This window comes from Cydia splendana, chromosome 15 (genome assembly GCF_910591565.1).
Source record: "Cydia splendana chromosome 15, ilCydSple1.2, whole genome shotgun sequence".
NCBI lineage: Eukaryota > Metazoa > Arthropoda > Insecta > Lepidoptera > Tortricidae > Cydia > Cydia splendana.
The window spans coordinates 15,567,157-15,587,984 of record NC_085974.1 but is presented as its reverse complement, the minus strand read 5'-3'; the positions used below and the strand labels follow the sequence as shown (position 1 = coordinate 15,587,984).

At 38.8% G+C, this 20,828-nt stretch overlaps 3 protein-coding genes across 4 annotated transcripts in view; 2 read left to right on the top strand and 1 right to left on the bottom strand.

Annotated features, from left to right (window-relative positions):
• LOC134797763 (chloride intracellular channel Clic) overlaps window positions 1–15,946 on the bottom strand; it is a 71,521-nt gene extending 55,575 nt beyond the window's left edge. The window contains exon 1 of one of the 2 annotated variants that reach the window (XM_063770126.1): window positions 15,780–15,946. In XM_063770126.1, the coding sequence (XP_063626196.1) occupies window positions 15,780–15,848 (69 nt within the window). In that variant the 5' untranslated portion in view covers window positions 15,849–15,946. The remainder of the gene's footprint in view (window positions 1–15,779) is intronic. The other variant, XM_063770127.1, reaches the window with a different exon arrangement.
• Window positions 1–20,828, top strand: part of LOC134797772 (mitochondrial coenzyme A diphosphatase NUDT8) — a 290,972-nt gene that overhangs the window by 56,540 nt on the left and 213,604 nt on the right. The gene's annotated exons all lie outside the window — the stretch shown is intronic.
• LOC134797770 (pre-mRNA-splicing factor Syf2) lies at window positions 16,271–17,160 on the top strand. The gene has a single exon (XM_063770133.1). It carries the CDS (start codon window positions 16,353–16,355, stop codon window positions 17,061–17,063), a length of 711 nt encoding a protein of 236 aa, XP_063626203.1. The 5' UTR covers window positions 16,271–16,352; the 3' UTR covers window positions 17,064–17,160.

Here is a 20,828-nt window from a genome sequence, read left to right as displayed (position 1 = left end):
TGTTGTATCATTGATAACTTAACTAACATTCAATTAAAGGCTGATAGTGATATCGCATAAAGGTTTTAAATACAATAATAACCTGGGCTTCCATTCAATCAATTCAAATTTACTTAATTTATGAGAGCGTCTCTCGCTGACACATTTTTTGTGCACACGTAAGACAAAAGACAATTTGTCCAAATGATACTTTTGCTTTGTAATTTTTGTACAGGTAAAATTTGAAAATTAGCAATAAGATAATAATAACGAAAAGGAAGACAATGCAAACCAATTCTATTGATTTTCTAACAATTGACAACTAAATCCAGATAAAAAGTTACAGTGTTCGACGTTGACGACTGCAATTTGGAAAGAGATACGCAATATCTTAGTAAGGCTAAAATTACAGGCTTTGGAACAATGCAGACAATAACTAGCAGGTTCAGTTCCAATCACTGTAATCTGCATTTACTTGTAACAATGGCTTGGGACTGCATAGACGTCATACCAGAGCCTTGAATGATCAGGCCCCGAAGAGAACACGCCAATCGCTAACGGTACGTAGCAAACGAATCGCACCTGTCACTGTCACACTAATATGGAGAGTGATAGAGAGACAAAGCGAATCGATGGCGAAGCGCAAGCGATCGTCAGCTTGGCTAGGCTGCCAATCTTTCTACTATTGCTACACTGGCAAATGCTTGAACCAATCAATGCCTTGATCATGCACAAATAATGCATAGAAATTGTACTTCCGAATTACATTATACTCGAACACGATCGCTTAAAATGAGCTTTAGAAAAAAGCTCATAGTTATAAAAATTCATCGTCATCATCATCATCATATCAGCCATAGGACGTCCAGTGCTGGACATAGGCCTCCCCCAAAGAGTGCCAGAATGACCGGTCTTGCGCCACCCGCATCCAGCGGACTTCCGAGACCTTTACCAGGTCATCAGCATCAGCATATAAATATTGCAATGGAATTAAACTTGGAGCTTCTCTGCAAGATCGAATTAGAAATGAGATCTGCATGAGAACCAAAGCCGCCAACATAGCTCCAAGTCTATTAGCGACATGACAAGATCTAAAAACGTAAATACTACCGTTTAAGAAGATATCAACCCGCGATTCTAAGCGCAATTTTATAATTGGCTGCCGACACGATAGCCCAAATCGCGTAAGTGAACGCAATTACTAAAACATTTACAAAATACACGGTAATTGGCTTGCGGAGGAAAAAAATGTAACGTTCACGTTGAAATGTTTACGAGCAGTTGGAGGTGAGTTACGTCCATCGACGCGTATGTATGGGCGATACGTAACTGGTGTAGGTGGTGGTGTAATGGAGTACGTCATTATGTAGAAATCGAATTGATCGGCAGACTGGGGTGAGGTTGCTTGCTTGTGTGCTAAGGCGTCGGTCTCCGGTTGGCGCTGTAAGCGAAATCACATGAAGACAGATATTTCTACAGAATGCATTGGTCTGGCGTATACAGCATACGACGTCAACCGGGGACCAAAGCCTAATCTTAGGTTAGTTAAGGTTCCCTTTCTAACAAATGGAAACGAAAAGAGACTTACGCTTGTATTAATAACAATTTTCCGGTCATTTTACACAGGCTGGCTTGCGTACACGCATTGAAAAAAAAAATAGACAAATAGATTTAGAGGTAAATAGATAGAGAACTTGGGTAAGTAATAAAGAAATAAATGTTGATCAATATCCTAAACCGATTTTGTTACAAACCAACCAACAACGGTGTAATGGAGACACATAGTTCGCAAGTCCCAATTTTTGTGTAAGTAGTAACAAAATATTTTAGAAAAATGTGGAGAACAAAACCTCGATTTCTGAGATTTTTACGCAGAATTTTTCGCCTAAGCTGCAGTTGTCCTTATCGCACTAATTTTAGGAGCGTCTACGTCAGCGCAACGGAGATATTTACCTGAAATTCTCAAATCGGAGAAGGGACTCAGCTAATATCTAATACATTTAAACGAGGAATTCTTGTTTATTTATATATTTTTTTGGGGATCTCGGAAACGGCTCTATTTCGATGAAATTTGCTATATGGGGGTTTTCGGGGGCGATAAATCGATCTAGCTAGGTCTTATCTCTGGAAAAACGCGCATTTTAGAGTTTTTATATGTTTTCCGAGCGAAGCTCAGTCTTCCAGATATATCCTCTTAAAACGCACTTGCGTCATTAGCACTATTAATAGTAGCAGTCAATTTTGAACGCGAATTACATGTATTGTGAACTTGCATGTTTTTTTTTAGATAAACAAACAATTATCGCTGCGCCAGCTGCTCTAGTTACTGGATGCAATTTAGCAGTTTTTTAATTATAGTGCAAGGGCAAAAAGTCGACTGGAAATAAAAAGATGACCTATTTTTATTGCATAGCTCTAGGTATTCTAGTTATCGTTTTTAGGATTCCGTACCCAAAGGGTAAAAACGGGACCCTATTACTAAGACTCCGCTGTCCGTCCGTCTGTCTGTCTGTCTGTCACCAGGCATGCAGTATCTCATAAACCGTTGCCGCTATAACAACAAATACTAAAAACAGAATACAATAAATATTTAAGTTTCTCCCATACAACAAACGTGATTATTTTGCCGTTTTTTGCGTAATGGTACGGAACATTTCGTGCGCGAGTCAAACTCGCACTTGGCCGGCTTTTTTCTAAGTACTTAGTATTAACATTCTAAAGTATCAACCACCTAGATTTTTATATTATGTAGTTTTCTAGTTCATTTATTTGTAAACCTACTACGGGACAATCTAATCAAATCGAAATCTTACTTTCGACGGGAAAAAGTTCCCTATCTAACTTTTTGACCCGCGCGTTTGTGTTTTTCTTTGAAGTAAAATGGCGTACATTTTGAGTGTGTGTATGTAGTTAATTTTAGTCTAAACACGTCTAAGTGCTTTAAAACACACAAGCAACGTACAAACAGCAACACTCCTAATTGTACATTTGTGGACCTTATTACAAAAAGCATAAGGTCCACCGATGTACAGTTGTGTGGGCGATGGTCCGATGGTACACGTAGGTTGCGACACGCGTTTCATACGACACGTCCAGTGAAGTGTCCTTCTCGAGTGCTCGACTATTTGCTATGTCTCAGTGTCATGTTAGTCTGTAAGGTATTTGTAATATGGGCCTTGTTGCCTGAATTAAATCTATATCTGAGGGCGACAGAACCTATGTCCACGGTGTTAACTGACGATTTGTACATCTTATTGCAAATACATAATAAGTCCACCAGTAATCAGTTAAGAGTGTTGAAGAAAGTTACCGATGAACCGTTAAATTCAGTCTTCAAATACTCTGGAGTACTCTCCGTTCGTTTGCAATTGTGTAGCTTAACTTCAAACTCGGGTAAATCCATTCGACCCTCTCAGCAAATATCTACCCTATTACCGTTTCTTAATACCAAAATCGCATAATCTGACAGATGGATTTACCCGAGTTTGAAGTTAAGCGACTCAATTCATAAAAGAGATGAATTGTATGTTAAAACAGTCTCTGATGCAACCACTGTAATGTCTAGCTAGTTTGGTATGAGTGAGTCAGGTTTAGTCATAAACTTCTTCACATAGACCGCAGATTACATTTTCGAATTTATCGCCGTTGCCGCACATGGGCCCCCTTGCCCATCTTGTAATACTTGTAAATCACTACCGCGAGCACCACTCTAGATTGCAAGTATTGCAACATAGCATTTCCGAAATTATCGCCGTTGCCTCTCATGGACCTTTTTGCCCATCTTGTGCTTGTAAATCACTACCGCGAGCACCACTCTAGATTGCAAGTATTGCAGCATAAACAAAAACACTCCATAATTACCCCTAAGAGTCCTAAGATATAATGCCCTAGCCGCCCAGAGGCGGTCCTTCAAAGACCTTTGACCAGTCACCTGCAATAATATGTTACACAACGAAGGCCGAAAGATATCTGACATGATCTTATTTGTAGAGCCGTAAGAGCGTGTCACATATTTTTGCGGGCTTCGAAGAGTAGCATATTATTGCATGTGACTGTACCCATGTGGCCGCATATATAACGATATGCTCCGTCTACTAGACAAGTGATCAGCAGGATTGGTGCAAAAAGCCTGCACGTGGGCGGACGAGTCGTGACAAACGCTTTTGAGGCACTTTTTGTAGCGGTACGACCAGTGAGAAAATATCAATAGACACGGATTGTCAATATTTTCAAGGTTAGAATAATCAACGGAGCGAAACTTGACTGCGAATAAAACTCGTGAGATGGCAACCATGTGAAAACCTAGCTTTTTGTGACTTTGTTCGCATTGGCTTAGTACTTCCATTATGCCACTTCCTTAAAGTAAATAAATTCATCATCAAAATCAATGATTTCTGTAATTAAAATAAAAACTATCATATGTCCTTTCCTGGGACTCCATAAGAGAGGTGACCAGTCAAACCCAAACACGTCACATATGGGTTCTAATTTGAATGAAAAAATATCTCGACTTATCGGGATTGACTGCTCGTGCTCACTGCTCGCTTTTATCTTAATCGGTACGGTACAGCAGTTTAAGCGTGAAGAGGTAACAGGAAGAGAGTTACATTTGCATTTACAATATCATAGTAGGGATAGTAAGGCCGATTGGCCCTACATGCACATCTGTTGAAATTAATTGAAAATACAAAAGCATAACAGAAACTACCTAGGATTCAAAATAGCTCACCACGAAAATGATAAAGCGAATCATGAATGATCAAAAACAATCAATTTCGATCATGATTCATGTCCATAAACACAGCATCGGCTTTCTGTAAAAAGTAAAACTAAAAGCTAACGACCAGTTAGCGTGTCCATTGAGGAGAGAAGAACGTATGATTGAAATTGAATATTTTAAAGCATTTAATTATCGGTTGTCCGTCACAGACGGATTTCTCCGTCCGACAAACGTGAATGTGGAATTCGCTGTGAAACCAGGACAAATGGATATTTAAGGAACTAGAAATTTAGATTGGTTTATGAGATGATATATGAGACGAGAAAGGTATTAACTTTTCGTATGTGATCAAGAACCGAGGGTTCAAACTTTGGTTGTGCCATATAGAGCAGAGCAGAAAAAATCGTTCTCCAAATGCAAAAAGATGCCAAAAAATTAGTTGAGGATCTTTATCAGTCTTATCACACTCGATATACATACAGACAAGAGGTTAAGAATAAATGTGGAGGGATGTGAGAGGAAAGGCAAACCAAGGGAATGGCGGAGGCACAGTGTGAAAAATTATATGAAAGGAAGTAGATAGCTAGGTAGAGAAGTAGGTATGAGAATGAGATGACGGGCGACGGAAAGATGAGAAAAGTGAAGTAAAAGACATTCTGCGCCCACCACAAGTGAAACGACAAACAAGGCAAACGAACGATAATCATCCTTGTTCTAAATATGTTCAGATATTGTGTAAAGTAGTATCAAAAAAGTTTTGATGTATTTATGCAGGTCCCCTTTAACAAAGTTTCACTGTAATTAGTTCTACGAGTCAGGCGATTTGTGAATGACATCCGATAAGATAAGGCATTGGTGTGGGTTGGATAAGCAGGTGAATATTGGAATCACGAATATTGTACACAACAGCGTTTAAAGCTATTATCAAACTCCAATAGAAGATTACAAAAACTTGGTGATTTGATGAGAGAAATAATGGTGCCGCTAATTAAACTCTTGTCTGTGTATGATAATGATAAGGATCCTGACTGAAGTTTTAGTCATATTCTTTTGCATTTTTTCTAGAGAACGATTTTTTCTGCTCTATACAACAAAGTCGAGGACAGGACAAAATGGAAACGACTGGTGACAGAATTCACCAAAAGAATCTAAGACACGACCTTGTGCTATGCAAACAACTACTTAAGATCATGAATGAATTGGGTGGTGCTTCTAGGAATTTGAAAATTTAGCTTTGTCCAGAGGCCAACGTCATGTCTTGTTGTGTAATTTTCACTCAAGTGTACATATATCTTCCCTTATCTATAATTTGTTAATTGTAACTTTTATGATCTTAATTTTTTCGCGACCATGCAACATATCTCACGATTTTCTCTATCCAAAGGTTGTAAGTTTTTTGTTCTTGTTGTTTCTCTTTTAAGTTGAACAATAAATTTGAAGGAATTTGAAAATTTAGCTTTGTCCAGAGGCCAACGTCATGTCTTGTTGTGTAATTTTAACTCAAGTGTATGATATCTTCCCTTATCTATAATTTGTTAATGGTAACTTTTTATGATCTTAATTTTTTCTCGACCATGCAACATCTCTCATGATTTTCTCTATCCAAAGGTTGTAAGGTTTTTGTTCCCGTTGTTTTTCTCTTAAGTTGAACAATAATTAGCAAGTAAATCTTGAAAACGAAAGCATTTGACATTTTCAAATCAATCGATAGGCATCTAGAAACCCCGTTCCCCACGACTGAGCATAACAGATCTTCTTAGCATAATCATAATTAACAATGGACATATTGGACATGCTAATGGGTCTGCCCTAGCACGAGCCGTCGCGTGCAGCGTCACTTTCCAACGGCGGTTTCTGTTTCGCGCGCGTGCTAGAGAGCGCATTCCCGCCTCACCGGGGGAGGTGGCAAGGAATATTGGAGGTTATTCCTAGTGGAGGAAGATTGATATTCATATGATAAATATGGCGGAGTTAAGGGTGATGAGAGCACGATTTGTGAAGGAAAATTCTGGAATAGTCAGAAAGTGGTGGTTCATGAAGAAACTGGAGTATTCCTAGTGCATGACGGTTGATATTCCTCTGATAAATAAGGCGTTTAAGGATGATGCGAACACGATTTGTGAAGGATTACTCTGGAAAAGTCAGTAAGTGATGGTTCATGAAGGAACTGGAGTATTCCTAGTGCAGGACGGTTGATATTCCTGTGATGGATAAAGCGTAGTTAAACATGACGAGAGCATGAGTATGGAAAATTCTGAAAAAGTCTTTAGTAAGTGATGATGAGGGATTTATGAAAGAGTTGGAATGTTCCTATTGCAATAGGTACCTATGATTGAATTTCCTATGGGTTTGAGGTGTAGTCAATTGAGGGTGATTTTCGAAGGAAAATTCTTGAATAGGCTATATAGTTCCCAAGTGACTCATGAAGTGACTGGAAAATTACTGGCGCGGGACAATTGATATTTGAATTATCATCATAAACAAAAGATTGTGTATCACATGACTAATACGACTTTCATTTGTCTGTTCAACGTTTAGTTCAGACATAGAAGCAGATTATTTCCCTCATAGATCAACCGCGTTCCAGAGGCGTATCGTCGCAATTTGCAGAATGCCAATTAAAATTATATAATTCAACGCAGCACACGATTGACGACCAAAACAACGCTTTACGGCCGCGGAGCACGAAATACTGAAGACGGGCTGTTAGATTTATCGTCTTTGAAAATCTTTCAGGCATTGCTGTACCTGTACACAGTACCGTCTTTACCATAAGGGCATACGGGGCCCGTGCCCAGGGCCCCATCCTCAGGGGGCCCCGAAGGACAGACAGTAACAGTATATTTGATTACCCATCATAATAAATAGAGGAAACCCTCAGGCTCATGAAGGTACGACGGGAAGACCCACCTGCCACTTCGTCAGAGCGACGGGCTCTAAACAAGAGGATTGGCAAACTAGTACGACGTGACCTCCGGTGCGCCAATACACGCTTCATTGAGCAAGCGATTGAGCAGAATCGGGGGTCAAAAGTTTTTGTCCAGTCCCTTGGAAGAAGCCACCTGACGAAGCTGACCACAACTGGTGGGGCTGTTGTATCGTCCCGGTCGGGGATTCTCTCTGAAATCGAATCTTTCTATGGCCAGCTATACGCTTCGCATGCATCTCAACCAGATCCCGAAAATGAGGATTCTAGAGCCACATTGATCCGCCACTTTACCGAAGACTTGCCAGAAATCAGCACTGACGAAATCGAGATGGCCCTCAGACAGCTAAAAAATGGAAGAGCCCCCGGCGAGGACGGCGTTACAACTGAGCTTCTGAAAGCGGGAGGCAAACCTGCACTGAAGGAGCTCCAGAACATCTTTAACGCCGTTCTCTTCGATGGGAGAACTCCAGAGGTGTGGAGTAGGAGTGTTGTCGTGCTGTTCTTCAAAAAGGGAAATAAGGCCCTATTGAAGAACTACCGACCCATTTCGCTCCTAAGCCACATCTACAAGCTGTTTTCGAGGGTCATCACGAACCGCCTAGCACGAAGACTCGACGAATTTCAGCCACCGGAGCAGGCCGGATTTCGAGGAGGATACGGCACCATAGACCACATCTTCACAGTGCGGCAGATTATACAGAAGACTGAAGAGTATAATCGGCCCCTGTGCTTAGCATTTGTGGACTATGAGAAAGCCTTTGACTCCATTGAAGTTTGGGCTGTTCTGGATTCCCTGCAGCGATGCCAAGTCGACTGGCGATATATCCAAGTGTTGAGATGTCTGTACAACGCAGCTACCATGGCCGTCCAAGTCCAAAACCAGCAGACTAAGGCTATCCCCATGCATCGTGGTGTGAGACAAGGGGATGTGATTTCCCCCAAATTGTTCACAAATGCATTGGAGGATATGTTTAAAACGCTCGACTGGAAGGAACATGGTATTAACATTAATGGCGAATACATCTCACACTTGCGATTTGCGGACGACATCGTCATCATGGCTGAGACGTTGCAGGATTTAGAGCATATGCTGACCGGTCTAGCTGATTCTTCTCAACGCATAGGTCTCCGGATGAATTTGGACAAAACGAAAGTTATGTTCAACGAACGTGTTGCTCCGGGACCTATTGCAGTACAAGGGGCTGTTCTCGAGGTTGTTCAGGAATACGTCTACCTCGGGCAAATACTGCAGTTAGGAAGGAACAACTTCGAGAAAGAGTCGAATAGAAGGATACAGCTGGGCTGGGCAGCATATGGGAAGCTGCGTCGAGTCTTCACGTCATCAATCCCACAAAGTCTGAAGACAAAAGTCTTCAATCAGTGCGTCCTACCCGTGATGACATACGGAGCCGAAACGTGGACACTCACGGTAGGACTGGTCCATAAATTCAAAGTCGCTCAGCGAGCTATGGAAAGGGCTATGCTCGGAGTCTCTCTGAGGGATCGTATTCGAAATGAAGTCATCCGTCAGAGAACTAAAGTCGTCGACATAGCCCACCGGATTAGCAAGCTGAAGTGGCAGTGGGCCGGTCATATTAGCCGTAGAACCGATAACCGTTGGGGTAGGCGAGTTCTGGAGTGGAGACCGCGCATCGGCAAACGTAGCGTAGGACGCCCTCAGACTAGATGGAGCGATGACCTTCGCAGGGCGGCTGGCAAGAGCTGGATCAGAGTTGCCGCAAATCGTGCTCAATGGCGTGCAATAGGAGAGGCCTATATCCAGCAGTGGACGAGAGTAGGCTGATGATGATGATGATGATGATGATGATGAATAAATAGAAGATCATAGTAGAATACTAAAACCGGCCAAGTGCGAGTCAGACTCCCGTTTCTAGGGTTCCGTACATAAGTCCTACTCACGCTTGACTGCACTTTTCTAACAGGTTTTGCTGTCATCTATAGGTAAATAACTATTTTGTGTATTTTTTTCAAAATTTTAGACCCAGTTAGAGATGGGTCGCGGGTATTTACCCAATTTACCCACCCAGGTAAATACCCGGTAAATACCCATCTACCCGGTATTTACCCGTATCTACCCAAATGGACGGGTAGATTCATTTCTTGTTGCACATGTTGATTTGTGTTAAAGTGGAGATATAAACCGAGTTAATAGCTGTAATTATTGTGTGTCATTTAAAATTAAATGGTTTAGTTGCAGTTGTAACTAAGAAATTTTTAGTACAATTTTGATAAATATTAAAAATAGGCCGTCATAAGAGTATTTTTTTTAGACTTGAGTAAATTATCGTACTTATACGTTGATAATACACATTCCAACTTCAGTCAGCGGGGGGTGTGGTTGGGGGGAGGGGGGCAAAAGTGAACTTTTTCATATTTCTTGGAATCTGTCATTAATATCGAAAAGTGTTGTATGTACAAACTAAAGTAGACATAATTTTCTACAAAAAAGGTTATATACGTTTTTGTCCTAAAACTGACTGTGTTTGACTTATAAGCTTCACAAGTTGGGATATTGCACAATTTTTTTTTATTATCATTCATAAGTATTCTTTATTTTCACCTTTCTAATGTATATTAAAAGCATTTTAAAACATTTCCGGAAGCCAGGGAATGATTTTACACGATTTTCATAATTGGACTGATATGTTAAAATCGAACTTCACCTCATAGCAACGTTTTCGTAATTAGTTTGAACATACATTTTATGTAACATTATAAAAAAATACTTATATTAATCTTATTTATACTCACATACCATTAAACACATCAAATTTAGAAGAAAAACGAAAATACCCGCGTATTTACCCGCGGGTAGGTAAATATCGGGTATTTACCGGGTAAATACCCGAGAGCGGGTATTTACCCGGGTAGTTACCCATCTCTAGACCCAGTAGTTTCGGAGATAAAGGGGGGAATGGTCATTTTTTGGCTATTTTCTTAAATATCTTCGAACCTATATATTTTAAAATTATGAAAAAAACATGTCCATCTTTGAGTCACTAATTTACATATGTGTACCAAATTTCAACTTAATTGGTCCAGTAGTTTCTGAGAAAATAGGCTGTGACAGACGGACAGACAGACAGACGCACGAGTGATCCTCTAAGGGTTCCGTTATTTTCCTTTTGAGGTACGGAACCCTAAAAATTTTAGTTTAATTTGCTTTCTTTACTTTCCAAAAGGGTCCCAAATTCGTATGTGCCTAAGGGCGCCAGCATGGTTTAAGTAGGTCCTGCCTGTACAGTCAACATCCAATAGACGGGTGAATCAGCTTGTACCTCGTTGCCATAGTTACGGTCGCCTGAGTCACTCTTTAAAGGGGCCCACTGATTAACAGACCGCCGGACGGTATCGGCCTGTCAGTTTGAACATAATTTTGACAGTTCCGAACAACTGACAGGCCGATACCGTCCGGCGGACTGTTAATCAGTGGGCCCCATAAAACTTGATTACAATAAGTCCATAAGGCATTTAAATTCACAAAAAGCACTTACACGCCCTTTCTATAAAGTGGACCAGCCAAGCGTGTAACTAGAACGTGGTGTACAAATTCTACTCACAAACTGTGATAGAATAACAAATAAGTAGTTTATCAACCCACTTATGATCAGTGTTCTGTTATAGTAGAAGCAAACCAAACTGACAACCGGGGTGGTAAAACTTCTCATTCACACTCGCGTGGTCGTAGGTAGGGTAGGCAGTTTGGTTTGCGTATAGTACACAGTCAGGAATGCTCAGGTGCTGCAGGTGGTCAGGAAGGGCTAATTGGCCCCTAATTAGGACCCCGGCTTTCGGCTGACAAATCGTAAGTCCTGGGTGAGTAATGGCACGCTTTACTGGACAGTTTAGTGATGACATTTTAGCACGATATTGCGGGATAAGTGAGAAATATGTAGCTTATTGCTATGTGATAAGAGTTATTAATGGACGATTATGTTCTTCGGTTTTCCAATATAATTTATATTTCATCGTTTTATAATGTTAGTGATGCGATATAGTTAGTGATGTGCCGATGAGAACGTTCTCGTTTCTGAGAATTCCTTTCCAAAGAAATTTCCGGAAAATTTCCAACTTTCTCGAGAACGTTCTCTTATTAGCATAAATAAGTCATGAACAATCTGATTTTTTTTATGGAATGACATATTTACTTATTGTTAAGTTTATACCTTTTGCCTCAAAAACTTGTTTGGGCACATCGCTATATATAGTCAGTCTCGTAGCGTGGTATAAATTTGAGAAAAAGAGGACCGCTGAGTGTATATTTGTATAATATAAACATTATAGAATGTTTTAAGTTTTGCCAAAAATATCCAATACTAATTATTCTAATTAAGTAGTGTAGGTTACCTACTTACATTACTTACTATGTCACCCAAACCGTAAAAACGAATTGTTTAACACATTAACAGACTATTTATCAAAATTGGCTTAATTTTGACACTACACACGTAAACAGTAATTAAATAAGTACCATTCGTGAGCCCGTAAATAAATCATTAAACGGACATCAAAAAAACAAGCAAAATAATTACACCGTGTTAACAGTGTCAAGAGCATGAATTATGAACGGCCGCGCGAAACATGCAACATCTGATAAAAAATACACAAGATACCTACTTCATTATTTCATGAATGATATGTCGGTACATATGCTAAAGGCCATAATTATTATTGTCAATACTTACTACAAAAATGTCTGTGCGAAAGATAGGCAACGGGGTGGTCCTGTTACTGTCCCCTTTTGGCAGTTTTTAGGGTTCCGTACCCAAAGGGTATAAACGGGACCCTATTACTAAGCCTCCGCTGTCTGTCCGTCCGTCCGTCTGTCACCAGGCTGTATCTCATGAACCGTGATAGCTAGGCAGTTGAAATTTTCACAGATGATGTATTTCTGTCGCCGCTATAACAACAAATACTAAAAAGTACGGAACCCTCGGTGGGCGAGTCCGACTCGCACTTGTCCGGTTTTTTAATGCATTTAAAAGCGTTTTTTTTTTCAACCGTCAGCTTACAGAGCTTATGCTTTTGACAGCTTGTCTTTTGACAATTTGTCAGTAAATAAGAACAAAAAAACTATACTCATTTTTTTCTTTTGGGTGCTAGTACTATTAGTGTAAGACAAAGATAGTATGATTCTCTCTGTCTATGTTTGAAATGAGACAGTCCTTCGACAAACTAGAATTGACAATATTGTGCCTACTGTTGTATGAAATTCGCGTTTGTGTCCGGAATTATCCGCAGACGGCTTTGGCCCACCTTACTTTTGGAACAAAATGATCAGATTTTCGATGTGATTAAATTAAAATTAGGTATCTTAAATGATAATAATTCCATTTGAATCCGGTTGCGTCACAATTCGTAGTAACACTTTATACTTCAGTGATAATGATAAAAATAAGTATAATTGCGATAATAATACCTATCCATTAGTTGTAATCATTGTTAAAGGTACAGGTACAGCCGATAAGTAGGGCAAGTGTGCTTATCATTGAAGAATAATATCTGATATATATGATTATGTTATTAGCAAGCATATATTATGTTACTTTACATGTACTCAATAAATAGTTTAAGCTGTATAGTTGCCATAAGAAATCATTGAAATAGAATAAAATAGATGGGATCTAATGTCATTAATCCCTGCTAATATTATAATGCACATGTCACTCCATGTGTCTGTATATGTCTGTTACCTTTACACACATAAACCGCTGAACCAATTTAGATGAAATTTGGTATGGAAATAGTTTGAGGCCCGAGGAAGGACATAGGATAGTTTTTATCAATCATCATCATTCCATACCAAAGAAGCCGCCGCAGGCGTGGCTCACTCCGCGATTTCGTCGCTTTGCTACAGGTACATTCGTTCCACACCAATTTTGGTGGCTAGCCATAAGCCGCGCGTGGCGCTGTCGCCACCTAGCGGCCATATCTGTCCTGATCGTAACAGACGCGTTTTGTTAGAGAGTGAATCTTCTGTACCTAGTATACTATTATTTATTCTGTGGCCGCGGTCAGAAGCTAGATGTTCATAAACCTGCAGCAAATCTATCTGTCACTTGTCAAAACTAAAAATAAAATGATTGTTCGAAATTCATTAACATCTTTAATACAAGGAATTTGAATTGGTACAACCACTACTATGTTAATTAATTGGTGTAAGGTAAAAAAGTGCATATAATAAAATACGACATCATTTACATAAAACTTCAGCTGACATTTTAGTAACTATGTACAAGTATTATGCAAATATGTGCTTCTTACCAATAACAAATAATATATGACGAAATATTTAATGCCTGCAAAGCGAATGCCTCAAAGTTCTACTCAAAACTTTTTTTTTAATTTTGAACCTGTTACCTATTATTTACCCTAATAGAGTTACAATTTCAATGCATTTCTGAAGTATTAATGGTCTTCCATGTCAATAAAACATTTCTTTTACTCGAGGATCAAGAAAAAAAAGAATGTTCAAGAAACAATATCTCCCTCAAATGTGCAAATGGCATTCTCTACAAATAAAAGAAATTATTAATTACCTTCAGGCAATTGTTAACACACACCATATTTATATTATAAGTGCTAACAATGCCAATTACTATGGTAATTGTGAAAATATTGCATAACAGCATTTGCATACAAGGAAGGCCGCATGACTGGAATATACATTCAATTGGTTATGACCCTTTAAGGCTATTGATTCATGGGCAGCTTTTTAATTTCTTAGGAACATGTCCTGTGGCAATATAATGGACACTTAGTTTATAGTAAGTCATTGTAAATATATAAATGTGGTTGTCCACAACTGTTATTGATGGTAATTGGTATGAAAGTTGTATGCTGATGTTTACACTGTTGTTTAGTTTTATAATTAAACTTTACTACTTGAACATGTTATTCTTTTTACAGTAGGTTATTTTTTAATGTTAGATTTTATCTTGGACGTAGCAGGGTGGCTAGCCATGTGAAATAGCTATATTAGGATTTAGTGCAGCAGAAAAATGATTACACCAGAGTTCAAATAAAAGGTAAAAACTGGACAAGTGTGAGTCGGACTCGCCCACCGAGGGTTCCGTGTTCCATACTTTTTAGTATTTGTTGTTATAGCAGCAACAGAAATACATCATCTGTGAAATTTCAACTGTCTAGCTATCACGGTTCATGAGAGACAGATGGACCGATGGACAGTGGAGTCTTAGTAATAGAGTCCCGTTTTTACCCTTTGGGTATGGAAGCCTAAAAATGGTCTGATGGGCAATTATTAGTTGAAACGTGAATGCAAATGTGTAACCTTGAAGTTAGCTTGAGATATTTAGATAATTCTATACAATTAACTCTCTACTTATGAAAGAAAGAACTAGTTTAAGTAGGCATTTGTTATTGGCAGTTTTGTTTATAACTAGTATGCTTATGAATTTTTAGTATAGTCTGTGCGGAAAAAGAAGAGTCGTGAAATGCCCCAAATTTTTATGTGCTCATGGGCCCCAGCATAGTTTTAGACGGCCCTGTATGTATGTGGAACTAATGTAACATTTAGCTCACATATTCAGTTATTATAAAACAATGTTCTAAGTAGGTATACTACATTGGTTATAAATTTATACTTTTATCCTTCTCTTATTGAGGACAGGAAAATAGTATGAGTCATGATGACTAATGACTAAACATAGCCACATATTGACATAAGCATAGTTTTATATCTAAAACCAGCCAGTTAGGTATGTAAATATTAGATTACCTTTCAAGAATACTGTATGATTAATAAGCTACAAGCTACAATCAAAGATTACGGCAAAATCACAACAAGTGCATCAGCTCGATGATCGAGCTCGCCAGATGGCCGGGAAACAAAACAAAGTCGCGTTGACCTACATTGCGCGCATTATAAGTGCACTAAGTGCAGTAATAATATACTTTCATGCACAAGAGCCGTGCGCGCTGCACCGCACACGACTCACGAGCGCTCCTACGCCGACAAACAGACACACAGCCTTGCGACACCATGGTAACCGACTAATCCCACTTAAGATGTTTTATGTTTCTCACGTTTGCCAACTCTTCGCGTTCGTAAGCGCGTGCCGCGTTTACGCCGACCCGGTAATCTTAACATAACACGTGCATAGTTAATACCTTTATAATCAGCTCGATCTCCGGAACGTCGCCGTTCGCTGTTCCATTCTCTGCGATTTCATCCGACATCGTGAACTCAAGAAACACTTCGGTTTTAGAGAATGTACGCTTTAACACACTTTTTTCACACAACCGTCACCGTATCAAAACACCGATTGACTGACTCACTTCACTTCGTTCATGTTCGTTCGGCAAATTTTTGATGATGTGCGGCTAACTTCATGTGACTTAACAAAAAATATGTACAAATAAATAATATTAATATTTTTATTGTATCAACGATATAATTTCGATTCTAGTATTAATTTGGGGCCAAATTTAAACAGTTTATAAAGTTGTTACAGTAATAAATAATAATATGTTCATTGTTCAGTTTCTGAACGTCATTCAATGGTACACACGAAAAAATATAAATATTATTCTCCGCTGGCAATAGGGTTTTTGACGTATGACGTCATCGCTGTCAAGTCAAGTGTCAGATTGCTTGTCGAGCTTGGCTTGTTTATTTTATTTGCGTGGTATTTTAAAGATTTCTACAAATTGCAATCTATTTTGCGAGATAAATAATCAAAAATGAGTGAAACAGAATCAGTGGGACCTTCTGCATCAGGCAAGGAAATGACATTCGCAGAGAAACAAGCAGAACGCATGAAGAGACTTCGCACTCTGCACTCCGCCAGAAATGAGGCTAGAACACACAATCACCAGGAAGTCGTGGCAGAAGAGACTAGAAACAAGCTGCCCGCGAACTATGAGGCCAAGCGACGACAGGCGGAGTGGCTCGTCGACGACCAGAAGAAACGAGGCGAAGCGGAATCAGAAGGCAAAGATTACGACAGAGTGAAATTGCTGAATATCTCCGCAGTCGAAGCGGAGCGTTTAGACCGTAAAAAGAAAAAGAAAAATCCGGACCAAGGGTTCTCTACCTATGAACAAGCGACAGTGAGGCAGTACAACAGATTAGTTAAGAACATGCCAACAGCAGATATGGAACAATACGAGAAACAGAAACAAAAGTACGGCGATGCGTTCTACGGCGGCCCTAACGTGATCATCCACGGCATGCACCAGGACCGCAAGGAAGCTGTCGACAAGATGGTGGACGACTTGGAAGGCCAGATCGCCAAGCGCGCGAAATATTCGCGCAGACGTATTCATAACGACGACGCGGACATTGATTACATTAACGAGAGAAATGCCAAGTTCAATAAGAAGCTCGAGAGGTTCTATGGAGAGCACACAGCTGAGATTAAACAGAATTTGGAGCGTGGTACTGCCATTTAAGTACTTGCATCATTCGCTTGCCCTTGTCCCATTCACTTGGGGTCGGCACAGCATTTCTTTTTCTTCCATACCTCTCTGTCGCCCGTCATCTCATTCACTCATGTTCGTTTAATATCATCTCTCACAGTCTATCTACCTTTTCCTTTCCTCGTACCTCCTTTCCTTCCACATTCATTCCTAATTAAGTTAGTTAAGATTTGTAAATAGTTAATAAACGTATTGTATCTAAATGTTCTTATAAAACTTTGGTTTTATTTCTCCTTGTTTAAATGCTATCCTGGTTGCAAGGTTCAAGGTTTTAGTTATTTAATGATTTTGTTATGAAAGTGAGACAAAATCTGCACTTTGCGAGGCTAGAGCAGAGTTGGGCAAAAATTAATTTGAATAAAAACAGAAATTTTATTCTTATTCAAATCGATTTGAATTAGAATAATCCTTGCACTAGTTATTTTAGAATAAAATTAAGGTGAATAAATCATGTGACTTTTATTTTAAATGCGGAATAAAAAACAGAATAATTATTCTAGAAGTGGGACTATTCTAAATAAGGTTTTATTCAATTAAAATGTTATTTAGAATTAAGTTAATTTTTATAGTACAATCGGTTATATTTTGTAAGTTATTTTCAGCCTTCTATTTAAACGTCGGATTGAATTGGTATTTGTTACTTTAGTTTAGGTACAGTACACATTGAAGAGTTCCGCTATACACTATCTAGTTCTATCATCCGATCAGGGTGCTTAGCCAATATGCCAAACGTTAACGCTCCGTAGACTTGCGTATAGTCTCTCTCTATCACTCTTACATATTAGTGCGATAGAGAGACAGATAGCGTTTCGTTGTCGTACCACAAACGATTGGCATGTTGGCTACGCACCCAAGGTAGCCAAGATGACAATTTTTCTTTTTAATTTAATAACCAAATCATTAAGTAAATTTAGCTGTTCTGGGGGCCTAGCCAAGATGCCCATCGCTTGTGCTCCGACAATGAAGCGGTTTCTGTCTCTATCACTCTTACATATTAGTGCGATAGAGAGACAGAGATAGCGTTTCGTTCTCGTAGCGCAAACGATTGGCATATTGGCTACGCACTCAAGGTGCCTAGCCAAGATGGCAATTTTTGTTTTTAATTTAATAACCAAATCTTTGGATACAATTTAGCTGTTCTAGGGGCCTAGCCAATGTGCCAATAGCTTGCGCTCTAACAACGAAGGGCTTTCTGTCTCTATCACTCTTACATATTAGTGCGATAGAGAGACAGAGAGAGCGTTTCATTGTCGTAGCGCAAACGATTGGCATGTTGGCTACGCACCCAAGATGCCTAGCCAAGATGACAATTTTTCTTTTTAATTTAATAACCAAATCATTAGGTAAATTTATCTGTTCTGGGGGCCTAGCCTAGATGCCAATCGCTTGTGCTCCGACATTGAAGCACTTTCTGTCTCTATCACTCTTACATATTAGTGCGATAGAGAGACAGAGATAGCGTTTCGTTCTCGTAGCGCAAACGATTAGCATGTTGGCTACGCACCCAAGGTGCCTAGCCAAGATGACAATTTTTGTTTTTAATTTAATAATTTTAATTTAATACTAATGATTTGGTTATTAAATTAAAAACAAAAATTGGCATCTTGGCTAGGCACCTCGAGTGCGTAGCCAACATGCCAATGGTTTGCGCTAGGACAACAAAACGCTATCTCTGGCTCTCTATCGCATTAATATCTAAGAGTGATAGAAACAGAAAGCGCTTCGTTGTCGGAGCGCAAGCGATTGGCATCTTGGCTAGGCCCCTAGACCAGCTAAATTGAACCTAATGATGTGGTTAGAAAATTAAAAATAATACGGTTACTGAAACTATGCGACAGTCAATTTGTAAGATTTTATTCCATAAAATGGGTATCAATTAGACAAGAGACTAACTACTATTACATCTACCTAACTATACGTAATTAGTACCTATACGGTACCCAGACCACATTTTTATTCCTGGAATCTTATTTCGAATAAAAATCATGATTATATTTATTTGATTAAGAATATGTTATTCTCATTCAATTTTTTCTCATACGAATTATTCCCGACCAAAATTATTTGAATATTTTTGACGGGAATAAAATCGAGATGATTTTATTCCTACAAATTCTTATTCAAATAATGATTTTATTCTTGAATGCCCAACACTGGGCTAGAGTACCTGCCCTACACCTAATTTACCTAATTCAGTATGTTAGAACAAACTGTACAGAATTCTCAATGTTAAACAAGAACCGTTTTGCCACAATCACATTTCTTGCATACAGAGAGCAAGTTGTGAGCCGAGTTTGCCCATACATTGAATGAAATACCGCTTGTTTTACCCTGTGACTGGAAAACCTAAAATGTTTCCGTTTTGTTGTGTCCCAGTATGTCAATGAAAACAAATAAATTAAACAAATTTCAGTAACAAGTTTATTCTGATAAATGTGCAGATTAAATTACAATAGTAAGTACATAATATAAAATACATACAAGTTTATAATCTATGAACTAAAAGCTTCTGTCCAGTGACAATGTATGTAAATAAATCCACAGGTGATTAACTAGTTTAGTTTTTTTGATGACAAAGGGAATACGAGCACATTAAACACTGACTCATTTTCATAGAATTTATACTTGTTTTATTTAATTAAAAGACATACTATTATTTATTATACAACACAACAACAACAACTATGCATTCTTTTATTTATTTAATGATTATTAACCTTTTGACCGCCACAGTCGGCTTTGGCCGTCATTGGAAAGTGTTGCCAAGGACGCCAACGACGGCTACAGCCGACATCTTCGCTAATACAATACGAACTTACGTGGTTCTCGGTAAAGTTCAATTTCGCTTAAATAATCGCGATCGCCTGGCGTCCGGGCACGGCATATTCCTTCGCCGTCTGTGGCCTATTTTATAAAGCTACAAGTTACAATTTACAAGTGGAAGTCTGGTTCTAACACATAGGGTTAGAAAGAGACTTCCGCTTGTAAATTGTAACTTTATAAAATAGGCCACTGGTGTCAAAGGTAAAATTTGTCAACCTTTTTGGCCGCCAAAGTTTACAGTAGGTATACAAAAAATTAACTTTAACACATTGCTACTATTGCATTGTGTTACATAGGTAATATTCTATCATGTCATGGTTTTAGAAAATTTTTAAACTGGTAATCACCTATGTAATATTTACATCAAAATCACTGAACCCATGTAATACTAGCAGTAGACGTGGAGTATTACAAAATAAACGTAACACAATACTTTTAAAGTCGAAATAAAACATTTGTCCCTCTCGCACTTACACAGTTCGGTAGAAAGAGACTAAATATACTAATGTTCTACATCGACGATAAAGGCATCGTGCTAGCTGAGCGCAAAATAACTATGCGTAAATTATAATACAATGTTAAAAAGCATTTTAATTTACACTATTTCTGGAGCCCTATGTGTTGGAGTAGGAGTACCCTGCCTCTTCCTAAGCTCATGTACTCCTTAAGTCTGTTTACACTACCCTACCCGAGAAATAATGTAGTTTAAACGCGCGTATATCCTTTATTTTGTGCTCGACAGATAGTTTATCTACATTTAATTTTCTACCTTATCGTCATAATTATAAAGATAATATTACAGGCATCGTGCGGGTTCGGCAGTGTGTTTTAAATATGGGTTTTACGAGTAGGTATTAACTAAGTAGCAGAAAATCGACTGGAATAAAACCAACTGTTAAGCACAAAATAAATTTG

Excerpts from the sequence above, each read along its gene's own strand:
- LOC134797770 (XM_063770133.1), top strand. The coding sequence starts at position 16,353 with ATGAGTGAAACAGAATCAGTGGGACCTTCTGCATCAGGCAAGGAAATG.